The sequence below is a fragment of the Heliangelus exortis genome, chromosome Z, assembly GCF_036169615.1.
Source record: "Heliangelus exortis chromosome Z, bHelExo1.hap1, whole genome shotgun sequence".
NCBI classification, from domain to species: domain Eukaryota; kingdom Metazoa; phylum Chordata; class Aves; order Apodiformes; family Trochilidae; genus Heliangelus; species Heliangelus exortis.
In genome coordinates, this window is record NC_092454.1 from 36,990,574 (window position 1) to 37,002,799 (window position 12,226).

The following is a 12,226-nucleotide window of genomic DNA, read 5'->3' on the forward strand; positions in this document are numbered from 1 at the left end:
CAGGAGATGTGTTCCAGCACTCTGATCATTTTTTTGGCTCTCTTCTGGATATGTCCACATCCTTACCCAGAGCAGCTTATATTCAATTTTTCATCCAGCAATATCCCCAGCTCCTTCTCTGCAGGTCTGCTCTCAACCCATTCATTCTCCAGTCTGTATCAATGTTGGAGATTGCCTAGACCCAGCTTCAAGACCTTGTACTTGGCTTTATTTAACTTGGCGAGGATCACATGGGCCCTCTTTTCAAGCCTGTCAGGGTCCCTCTAATGGCATCCCTCTCCTTGATCTCAGCAATATCACTCAGCTTAGTGCCATCTTAAAACTTGATGAGGTCCTGCCTACATCATTGATGAAGATATTAAAAAGTACTGGTCCCAGTATAGTCTGTTGAGAGACACCATTTGTTACTGGTTTCCACCGGTTATTACTGGCAACAGTGATGCATTATATTAAGGGTTGGACTTGATGACCTCTGAGGTCCCTTCCAACCCAGCCAATTCTATGATTATATTGTCTACACAAATGCCTGCTCTTACCTCACCAACAGCATTTGAGAGAATGTGAACAATTTTCTCGTGGGGTGTTGCTACAACACTCTGTCCATTGATTTCAATGATCCGATGGCCAACACGGACACCTCCCCGCTCTGCTATGCCACCTCTCATAAGGCTACAGATCTAGAAAGGAAAGGACAGGACAAGTATTTCAGGGTCTGGATGAGGAAGAAGGGCTTTAGATTACCCATTTTTTGGCTGTAAATTGTAAATCAGCATTTAAACACAGAGGCTTGCGACAATTTCTAAAATGTAATCAGTCACTGATTCAAAGTAAAATTGGCTATTAACAAATAACTACTGGATATTCTCTTCCAAGAGCAGAACAATCTGTCAGAAAAGGTTGTTGTATGTCACATGTGCTGTGGTTTGAAAAATTAGAAGTGTATGAAGGACAGCATTCAGGATGCAATGACACAACAAAAGAAGTTCAAGGACTTTCTTCTTTTTCAATCATGTAACTTCTTGGTTTCAGACATGAATAATGCAGGTTGTTAGCGTCTACTAAACATTTTTGTTTCTCTAAACTACAACAGTTTTTATGTTCCTCTGACTCTAAAGTTGTGAAGTGAGTAGATAAAAAATAATTCTGCTTAACACAGCTCTTAAGTCTTAGATTTAACACAAGTGCAAAGTCCTGCTTGTTGCAAGGGAGTAAATGGTGTCTTCCCTCTTCTCACATTGAAACTTAACCACACATGGATAAGAAGTTTCATGTATACTAAATCCTAACCAGCAAAATTGGAACTACTTACAATCCCATTCTGCACACTGAAGCCCAACTGGTATCTGAGGTCTGGTCTCCTGATCAAGACTGTGGTTACTGGAGGACACCTAACTATGTTCAGTTTAACCCGGGCCTGGTTTTTCAAACCCTGCAAATAGAAATCATCATGAAAAATGCTGGCAAAGACTGAGTAAAACATTTAGCATAAGCACTTGGGGGTGGGGACAAAGAGTATTGACGTGGGAACTGCCCTGAATAAACAGCTCTTTGTACACATTTAACAGAACCTGATCACTACAAGCCAAAGGCACAAAGTAACCTGATCACAAAGGCAGCATAGTAATCAGTGAGACAAGTAAGAAAATAAAACATTTTTCTTTCCATGAAGCTTACATAGTTGTTTTAAGAAAGCTAGCTTCCCATTGACAATTTCTTCATTCACTTACACAGATCATGTTTAAAAAGGTCTATGCACTCACCAAAAAAGCCAGACATTGTGGGTGGGAAATAAAATTTTAAGTAAGTAGCTATGCTAGTTTCAAATAAGTGGTGTCCATAATAGGACAAAATCAACTTCAGTCAAGCAAATGGCAGGTCCTACACGTATCATGCCTACATAATCAGTGCTCCTAATTATCTTCTTCCTTTCTAAATGAATTATATCACATTCATCCTGAACTTCTTGTTACCAGAAGAAAACTGAAGGAGGAAAATTTATTTTTACTGTCAGAGTGGTAAAACACTGGAACAGATTATCCAGAGAGGTTGTGGAGTATCCAGCCTTGGAATTATTAAAACCCAATGGGAACAGCCCCAGGCAGCCTGCTCTACTTTGAGCCAAAGTGTTGGTCCAGGACAGCTTGCATGGTGACTGCCAGCCTCTGAGAATCTGTGGTTTTATGGTTCCAAAAAACCTCAAATATAAAAAGAGAGATAACTGCAATATGACCTCTTGTACAACTTCCAGCATTAAGAGCTCTGGGAGATTGTTAAATTATTTTTTCTGACATGTTTCATTCACACAAAGGATTAGCATAAATAAATAAATAAACACAATCCACATCAATAAAGAAATGCCTTCTAAATAATACAGCCACTTCCATCTTACTTAATACACCACCTACTAATTCTATCACCTGCTCCTGAATTTCTTTTATGTGTACAATTGGAATCTGGGTCCTACTGCAACTTATAGGCATCTGACTCTAACTTGAAAAGGTTAGCTCTGATAAATAATTCCAGGTAAAACACTGAGACATCTACATTCAGCATACTGCTGATGATTTTGTTGAGCTAAACTCCAGATTCAGCAGTGGCTTCAATAACTGGATTTGCACCTTGCCAGAGTGCACTGCCTTAGAGTCTGTTCTCTTGTCGGTGCCTTAAACTGGCCACAGTCATCACATGGGAAACAGCTGCCCTCACTTCCCCACAGAGATGAGCTCTGCTTGCCCCATAATTGAAAGTGGCTCCAGGAGAACAGGCTGGTGAACACAGCCTTCTATAACCAGCAGGGCAGTAGTCATGCAGAGTACTGGCCCATTTCTATAAGGAATTTAGGTGTCCAACTTCAGTCATCTTCAGTCCAAAGTCAGTCAGGTCACACTCCTCAACTGAGTTGATCTCACTGCAGTTTTACTTCCCTGCCAAATCAATGTCCCAGTTATTTAGAGGTACTCCTTCAAATACAAAGTGGTGCCCAACAAAGAATTTATTTATAATTTTATAGAAAGATGGCTAATTTCCAGTATCACATGAGCTGGTAACATATGGTGATCAAAACAATTATATCATTTGACCAACTTATTTGCTTCTCAAGCCCCTGAGTCTGCCTCTGATAGCAGCCATCACCAGATGTTTCTGAAAAAGATACAGCAGCATAATACAATTAGGGAATAACCACTCCATACAGAAAGCTTCTTCTGAGCTCTGTCAGTTTGCAACTGGTTTATGGTCAATTAGTAGCAGACATTACATCCATAATACTGAAATTATATTGCTTGCAAGATACTCTTTTTGTCTACATAATATTGTCATCTTTTCATGGGAGTCCTTACAGCATGCTAAAGAAATCTGAAATTCATACATTTAACTGGGTGCTTAGATCACCCAGTGGTGTACATACTTGTTACCAGAAGTGCTACACGAACAGCTCCAGAGGTATGGTTATGAAGACCTGAAAACATATGGACTATCTGCTCTTTAGGAGGCAAATAAATGGCTAGCAGTTCCTATGGCAACAGCAGTAAGTATCAGTGATGAAGAAAAAGGTCTGCAGAAGCTTGGAATAATGAAGCTGGGTGTTTCTGCATTGAGAAAGTACAAATGAGCACAATGAAACTCCACTTGAAAAGGCTCTGAATCAGAAGTGTAACTCGTAACAGTTTTAGAAATTATACTGATTTTTGATAGGAAACAAGTATGGTTACATGAAAAGCCTTAATTTGCAAAGACTTTATTTCACTGGCACAAAGACATTTAATAAGATTATTTTTTCCTGTTTCACAGACGTAAGACTGTTCTGCCATGTTTCAGTATGCTATGCTATCATGTCTACTCACTCAATCTAAAATGGCTGGTTCAGTGACCTATGCATCTACTACTCACAAGAACTCAGCATCAACACTTTTGGAAACCAGTATCAGAAGATTTCATAGCAAATACTTTAGTTCAACTAATGCTGGGATAAAAAAATTAAACTTTACTTTGTAAATTTATTTTTCAAATGCAAAATTTACTATGCAATTCTAAAAAGTACAAAAGTTGAAAAAAAAAATCCACGTAATATAACTTGTTACCAAAAATTGGCCTACATAAATGATTTAAATAGGCATATTCCTAGAAAGTAAGGAAAAAATTCTGTATAATACACCACCAGCATTATATATTACGTGACTCCATGTTACGATCTGCAGGAGCTCTATGGGACTACTTCAATAAATAACAAAACTGTATACCATCACCTGAAATATTTCCTAAGAGTATATCTTTCCAGCTCTTGAAACTCTGTTGTTAAGATATCTTTCCTCTTGTATGCTACAGATACCCAAGGCACTGTTCAGTTCCAGCTGACCTGCACGGTTTTTGCAGTCACATATTCCTCTGACAAGCAGAAGAAAGCTCTTCTTATTAAAATATCACATTTATGCTAGTGAAGTGAAGCATCAAACTTTCCGAGAACTTGGACAAAATTTCTACAGAGGAAAGGTATGTCTTAAATTCTGAGTTTAAAAGTTTTAAAAATAGCTATAAACTGCTAAAAAAAAGAGCATCAGCTCTATTCCAGCCGGGTACTAGGAGGCATTTAAACAGCTAATATGGTCTAGGACAACTAGGCTCCTATGTCTCCATAAAATTTTCACATAAAATTTTAGGTGTCTTAGGATGTCTATCTGGCAATATCTTCCTCATGAACAAAATATTCTGTTGTGAAGTTCTGCAGTCTGCAGAGACAAAGGTCTATACAAGTAAATGGCACAGTTCGCTTTCTGGGAGTCAGAAAATCAGTGTAGCACAACCTTCCACTGTAGTTTAAAGGTCATTAAACAGAAAGTTCTACACAAACATTTGGCTAGAGTTTACTTAAGAGTTCCATACTTTCTGCTCTCCTGTTGTGTAACCCTTTTAAAATGTGTTACTTCCAGAAATACTCTCCATACCTTTATAATGCTCTGACATGTTGAGAGTGGCAAACCAACCAAACTGGTCCCATTGATTGACATGATCTGGTCCCCTATGTTCAGCTTCCCAGACTTCTCTGCTGGTCCTCCATGCATCATGTTGGCTATGATAACCGTAGGCAAAATGGATCCCCAGCCAGACTCAACAATTACTACACCTAGGATTTCACCCTTTTGCTTTTCGATGTAAACCTGCAGTGTAAGAAAAATTGTTTCAAAATAAGCTTCTTCACACCCATGGAACTGACCGAGCCCCCTCCTTTCAAACATTCATATTAACCAAACTTCCATATTTGCAACTGTAATTCTAATTCAAAGGCAAAACAAAATATTACGAAATTTTACTGCATTTCAATTGTATTAAAACATGAAATAATTAACACCATATAATACAGATTTTGCCTAGTGAAAATCACACCTATACAACTTATTTCTGCATATGAGCAGAGCAAGCTGGAGTGGAAGAAGCCTGGTGCCAAAGGCTTTGGTAGACAAAGAAAAACAAGAAGAGATTTCAAGAATTTAGGATTGTGTATTGGAAAACAACTACCTGTGTGTTGCAGTGGTGCACTGGTTCATCGTTATTAACCAAGCTCCAAGTTCTTTCAGCAAATACAGTCCTTTAAAATCTGGAATCAGCCACTCTGACAAACACCTGTGCCTCTATAAATTTTATAGTGGTTACTGTAATCTATTAAATTGTATTACTCTGTTAACCTGTTTTAAATTTATTTCATTAATGTACAATGTCAACCAGGTGTGAATTTTTTTTTTGTTAAAGAACACAAACAAACAGTAAATCATTTCACTCTTGTAAATTTTTGGCTTGCTATTTGCCTTTGAAGCAGAACTGATAACAGTGTCCTATTTGGGAGGATATTCTAGGCTCACCGAGGTAATTTATAGGGAGTACTAATGGTTTTTAGATTTCTACCAGCATGGGTCTTCAATTTAATGCTGTTATAGAAAAAAATGAGACATACATCTTTGCAGTTTTCAGATTTGGAGAAGTGAATCAGGTCATCATTGTACATGTCCTGGGTATTGAGCAAGTCACTATATTCCTTCTGGCTAAGATCTTCCGGGTTGATTCCATTTGCCCTCAGAAATTCCTGGTAGGCCACACTAAATGCTTGACCTATGGACTGTGCAATCAGTTGTGCCTGCAGAAGTTCACAAGGAAGAAAAAAAAGTGAAACATTCTGGTGATCTTGTCCACTGATACTTTCTCTGATACAATTACAGTGTAATCATCAAGTTAATTTACAAGCCAGATTACTGCAATCCAGTTTAAAAAATATTTGTGCATTAAAAATCAGTTTAAAAGACCCAAAAAGTGTCAACACATTCACCTGAGCCATGAATCTAGCTTGGTAAGCGATGATGAATCAGAAATATAAATTCTGATTTATATTTCCATATAAAAGCCATCATTTCACAGGCAAGAACTGCTAATAGAAATGTAAACGTGTATCTGCTGCAGTGACTGTAACTCACACCTACAATTCTTCCCACACACCCAGCTCCCAGATGACTCTCCCTTTCAGCAGAGGCAATGCCGTTCTCTGACAATCCAGGAGCAAAAACGAAAATGTCTACTAGAAAACACTCACCCACATTTAAGAGGGTATTTCCTCCTTAAGAGGATACGTACTCTCCTTCAAAACTATCACACCATATTCTCTGCTCATACCTCAGCCTGAGATGAAACAGGGAAAGTACAGCAGCTACACTGCAGATCCAGGCTTTGAAGTGAATGGAAATGGTCACAGGCGCCTCATCCTCCACCCAGCTACCTCCCTCAAACTCTCTCGCCTACATTTCACGTTTCCTCCCTCCAACACTTCAATTTTCATTTTTTTCAGCTGACCAGAGAGCTAGAAGTGTCCAAACTTGTGACTAGAAATACAGCAACAGCAGAGTGAAAGCAGGCAGCATATCAAGTGATATTAACCCTTTTTAAGGCTATTCTTTTTATTTTCACAAGAGTTCCCTGAAAGGCTTTGAAAAATAGGCTTACATGTTACCTTAATGGAAAAAAATCCACAAATTTTTATGCTTTCAGTTAGAGGATTGGTTTTATCAGTGTTCTTGTCTTTACTTTTTAACTTCAGCAGTGGGCTGTATATATACATTCATCTACAACCAGATAATTTATCCACACATGGGTTTAGAACAGATTCATCATTACGTAAAATCAGCTGCTCATTCAAGAAGACCTTTACATCTCAAAGTCCTTGCCAATACACCAAAGAATGGGAGACATGAAGATTTTATAAGAAACTGGTATTTTCACCTTTTTTCTCTGAAGTGATATTCTGGTAATTTGGAGAGCTCATAATTCTTTTTTTTTGGTTGGTTGGTTGGTTGGTTGGTTGCTTTTTTTTGTTTTGTTTAACCAAATTATTAGGCCTAACTTGATTATGATCCTGACAGCTATGTATTTATCAAGTTCAATATGATATACCTGATTTTATTTTTCAGCTTCTGACCTTTAAAAAATGCATAAAATCATTAAGTTATGTAGATTCATTGTGAAGACAGGCTATCTGGTCCTATATAAAGTAATTTGGTAATCTGTAACACAGACTAAAGTTTATTCAGCTGTGTCTCTATTCAGCATACTGTGGTATTACTGAGATTATGGGTTTACTTTGCTGGCACTTTGACATGATGCCAGCAACTACTCCTCAACAAAAGTTATTCCGAAAAAAAGAAAAGAAAAGAAAAAAAAAAAAAAAATAAAAAAAAAAAATCACCTTTCTAGCATGTATCAATGATCCTTGATACAATAATATTTGGAATCAGAACTTGGGATCAGGAAAGTAAGAATCTATGATAGACTTTCCTTTCCACATGTAGAATCTGGTATTTTTAACTGTGGCAACTGGGTCCTCCTTGCATTGCTACTGAAAAGCACTAAAGTAGCTTAAAAATGGGAAGCATTTCTATAAGTATCAATTTTTTGAGTAACATGACAGGTCCAAACATCCAACAGAAGGCGAGCTCTACTGAGATGAAATATTTGGTTGAAGTGAATGAACAAGCAGGACCATTTGCAGTGGATTTTAAGCCTACCAAAATGTGCTTATATTTCCATCCCTAGAAAGTTATAAGACAGTAATTCCTTACATCCTCAGATTCAAACACATGGCAAATCATTTTGTACTGCCTCTTCCCATCTTGAGAAGGGTGAGATGCTTCCACATTATCTTGGGAGTTAGACCGAAGCATTCGCCTACGAGCCATCAACACAACAATATTTCCTATATCTGCAATGTAAGAAATGGTCCGCAGGGGATGATCCATCATGGTTTCCTGAGAAGTACAAAAAAACAACATGAGCAGCTGCTTTAACAAAGTTCTGACTGCACAACCAGTATTATAAAAACAAGTAGTAATATAAGACCTCTATTAAGTGAAATCTGTAGTACCTGCCATGCCAATAGAAAACAAAAGCTTTAATTTCCAGAAGTAAAGGAAAGAGAAAGTTTAACAAATAAAGTAATCTTTTCCATGGAAAAGCACATAAAGATCTCACTATCAGGACCTGAATATGCTGGGTATATATGTGCAAAGGACTATGAACTTCAAATAATCACAACCAAACTCTGGGCACAATCAATACTTCACACCTGATGGTTTGGAAGGAATGACCTGACTGGAATTAGCTTATCCACAAAACCTAGTAATTTCTACAGTCAGACACATCAGAGATTACTGAATTGCATAAATGACACAGTTCTAGAGCATGGATTTCTTACTAGGAAATCCTGGAGGGAAATAGTATAGCCATCACTTTCTGAAGAGAAATTTTGGCAGTAGGTGGAAGTCTGTCTCAGCAGCCTAACACCACAGTACTGACAGAGGTTTCTTTGTCTATACCTGTGTGTCTGCATTCAGTACTTTTATTCTCTGTGTAGAAATGAAGAGGTCCACTTCAGTCATGGGCTGAGATTCACCTTCTGGGGCCTGCAAATAGATGGATTAGAGTCAAACAAACACATTAGTTAACATACTTACTAATGATGCTAGCTCACAAACAGGGGCTGACTAAGACAGATAAAGTATTAGACTGCAGAAGCTAAAGGTAAATACAAAGATATGGAAACTATATGCATATATGTGAAAGTTAATTGGATATTATTTCAGAAATTGTTAAACCCGTAAAAGCTTCCCTAATATTTTTCCTGATTTAGTAAAATACCTGACTGCAACACAAACTATGTAAAAATTTGATGAAAATCAAAATTATTTTCCCATCTTCACCCTATGAATCCCAATTTAACCAGGATTTTTCACACAAGCCATAGGAAGGCCTAGCAGTGTCTCTTGGAATTTCTCTATGGGCAAACAGTGACTGCCACAATCAATGGAAAAATGTATACCACGGGTCAGTACAGTTTAAGCAATCCATAATGCAGAAGAAATCCTTCACAGTCAAACATTTCTAAAGCATTAACCCACTTTAGAACTTATACTTTGTTAACAGAAAGCAAACACTTGTAGGTTTGGTTTTGTATTAGATTTGTTAAAAGATGCTTAGAAAAACTCCATAAATGAAACTTATTACTAAGATGAGTCAACCTCAGCATATCACTGTATGTGTATATACATGAACTATTTTCTTTTTTGCATCCAGCAATTTGAGAAATCTGTGAACCAAACAAAGCACTCTTATAGAAAGATAAGATAATAATAATAATAATGATAAAGACTGAATTTTAATCTGTCATTTTACAGTGGTAAAACCTTTGCCACATCCGTCCTGTTTCTTTAGTATCCATTTTGGTACTGTCTTTAACCATTTGATAAATCCAGTCTTCACTCTATTTCTAACATGAAATGGCTAATGATAAGCAACAAAAAATGTCCAATCAGGCAACTGACTTCTGAGAAATGTCAACTTGTATGGTGGCTCAGAAAGAAATCTGAGAAAAAAAACTTGCTGGATGCAGAAAATAAAAATACAAAATTAAAAAAAAAAAAAGGGGGTGGGGGTGCAAAAAACCCTCCCAGAAAACAAAAGAACAGGCATAACATTAAGCTGATGGAGTTTGTACTGCACCTTCTTTCTGCTTTTGGCTAATTTCTGGGCCATCTGCTTAGCATGGAACAAACAGAGACAGGAGAATAGTTAGAGAAGAACTTACAGAGGCTCCAACTCAAGCAGGAATCTGCATGCTAATGCCAGGGGTCACAGACTACTAGCTGTTCTAAATCAGTCCCTGCACAGATTAATTTCCTCCTTTTCTTTTTGGCTTAAAAAATTAAGAGAATTCAAGTTTAGCACAAATTCATGTTTTAAAAACTAAAATAAAATGAACCAAAAGAGTAAGGAAGAGCACAACAGTTTTTTCCATTTAAAAGGTTACTTGCAACAAACATGGATTCTTTTTGTGCGTGTGTGAGTTTGCTTCTTGGGAGTGTTTTTTAAGGAAAAAAAGTGGAGCTTCCCTTCATTTACAGCAGGTTAAACCATATGGTTATTTCTTTTGAAACTACATCAGTGTAAAAGGTAAGAAAAAAATCCTGAACACTATTATTCCAGCTTTCTCAGATCTAAAAATTCAGACTGGAGTTTGCTAATGCTCTCATACTTAAACAGTCTTTGAAAAAGACCTCGGTGAAACTTTCCTGGAAAACCAATATGGCAGAAGGTAACTTTCGCCTCCATCTGTGCAAATACCCCAATACCAACATTAGCACTGTGTATATGGACAACAGGTTTTCCTGTGATACCTGCACAAAGCTATGTCCATACTACCACATTTTTCAGGAGGCAGTGGAGCATATGAAACTTCATAAACATCTCAAGCCAGGTTGCTTGTCACTCCATAGCACAACTGATTTATACCCAGAGATTAATCAGCCTATTGGAACTAACTGATCCCCTATGTGCAACTACTGTTGGTTGCCACAGTAACAACACAAAGAAGCATCATTCTTGTAGTCTTTCAATCATGAATACAAACCATGGTGGACTAAATTTACATTCCTGCTTACTGAAGAAATGCCATACTCACCAGGCTGGTAGATAGCCTTTTACTTTCTGTTGTTATAGCCTCCTAATTAACAGGTGCTCTTGAGGTGGGAAGGAGGCTTACTATTACAGGCTTCATACAGATTCATGGCTAACTACTTTTATGAAGGAAACAAAGAGGAGACCTGAATCACAAGGCATATCAAATATTTTATACTGATGGTCTCAACCTAAATATGTCATGTGTTGTCAAAGCAAATCTGAAAGCAGCTTCTGAAACTTTAGACCATTTACAGACATATACATTCTCACACCAGCTCTTATTCACCTTTTTCAAACTAAAAAATATTTGTTAGCCTGGTAGCTGCAAAATATTGCAAACAGAACTGCCTCATGCTGCATGCTCTTCATTAATTTACATTAATAATCAGAAAAAAATATCGTGAATAACATCTTGAATAACATCTGCCTTGCCATGCACTGGGCAAGGGGTAGACACTCTAAGACTATTTAAATTACTTTCAAAATTTAAGCTCCTCTTCAGACAATTTCCCCTCTCCCCAGACTTTATGGAGTAATGGATCTTACAAAAGGAGAAAAGCACAAGCCAAAAAGAAGAAAAAGGGGGAAATAAATCCTTGAGCTAGAGGTTGCAGAATCAAGACTAACTGAAATGCACCATTATTTAATTTATTGAAAATCCTGTTCTCACAATAAAAGCATTTGATCTTAATGGCATTTTATTTTTTTTTAAGAATTACTTTCAAATGTTTCATAAAACTGAGGTAATGATATGAAACAATGAATTTTAATAAGTGATTTAACACTGCACAGAAATGTTGTAAAAGAAGTTACGGTCCATGAAAAACAACCAAAACAAACAACACAAATTAGTATAATTCATGCAAGAAACTTTACTACATAGATCCTCTTCATCATCACATTATTTTGCTAATTTAGAGTAAAATATTCTTTCTTAAAAAAAAACCAACCAGCCAAACAAACAAAAAAACCAAACCAAAAAAAAAAAAAAAAAAACAAAAAACCAAAAAAACCAAAAAACCAAAAAACAAAAAACCACCAAAAAAACAATGGGCAAAAAAGAAATTACCTAATCTAAACAACTTTTTATATACATATATATGTATATACAGAGTCCAGGCTTTTCATTTAAGGTAAATGAATCTATGTATCTAGTATCTAGTGTATCTAGTACCAATTTTCAAAAATCATGAATTTTTAAAAAACAGCAAGATTCCACTCATGCAACAGGGATGTCTTA

The 12,226-nt window shown here is 36.8% G+C and overlaps 1 protein-coding gene across 4 annotated transcripts in view; it reads right to left on the bottom strand.

Moving 5' to 3' along the window:
• APBA1 (amyloid beta precursor protein binding family A member 1) overlaps window positions 1–12,226 on the bottom strand; it is an 89,873-nt gene that overhangs the window by 6,078 nt on the left and 71,569 nt on the right. For 3 of the 4 annotated variants that reach the window (XM_071729842.1, XM_071729841.1, XM_071729843.1), the window contains 7 exons: window positions 10,030–10,062; window positions 8,847–8,933; window positions 8,094–8,279; window positions 5,945–6,124; window positions 4,941–5,153; window positions 1,310–1,429; window positions 537–677 (listed from right to left, as the gene is read on the bottom strand). In XM_071729842.1, the coding sequence (XP_071585943.1) occupies window positions 537–677; window positions 1,310–1,429; window positions 4,941–5,153; window positions 5,945–6,124; window positions 8,094–8,279; window positions 8,847–8,933; window positions 10,030–10,062 (960 nt within the window). The remainder of the gene's footprint in view (window positions 1–536; window positions 678–1,309; window positions 1,430–4,940; window positions 5,154–5,944; window positions 6,125–8,093; window positions 8,280–8,846; window positions 8,934–10,029; window positions 10,063–12,226) is intronic. The other variant, XM_071729844.1, reaches the window with a different exon arrangement.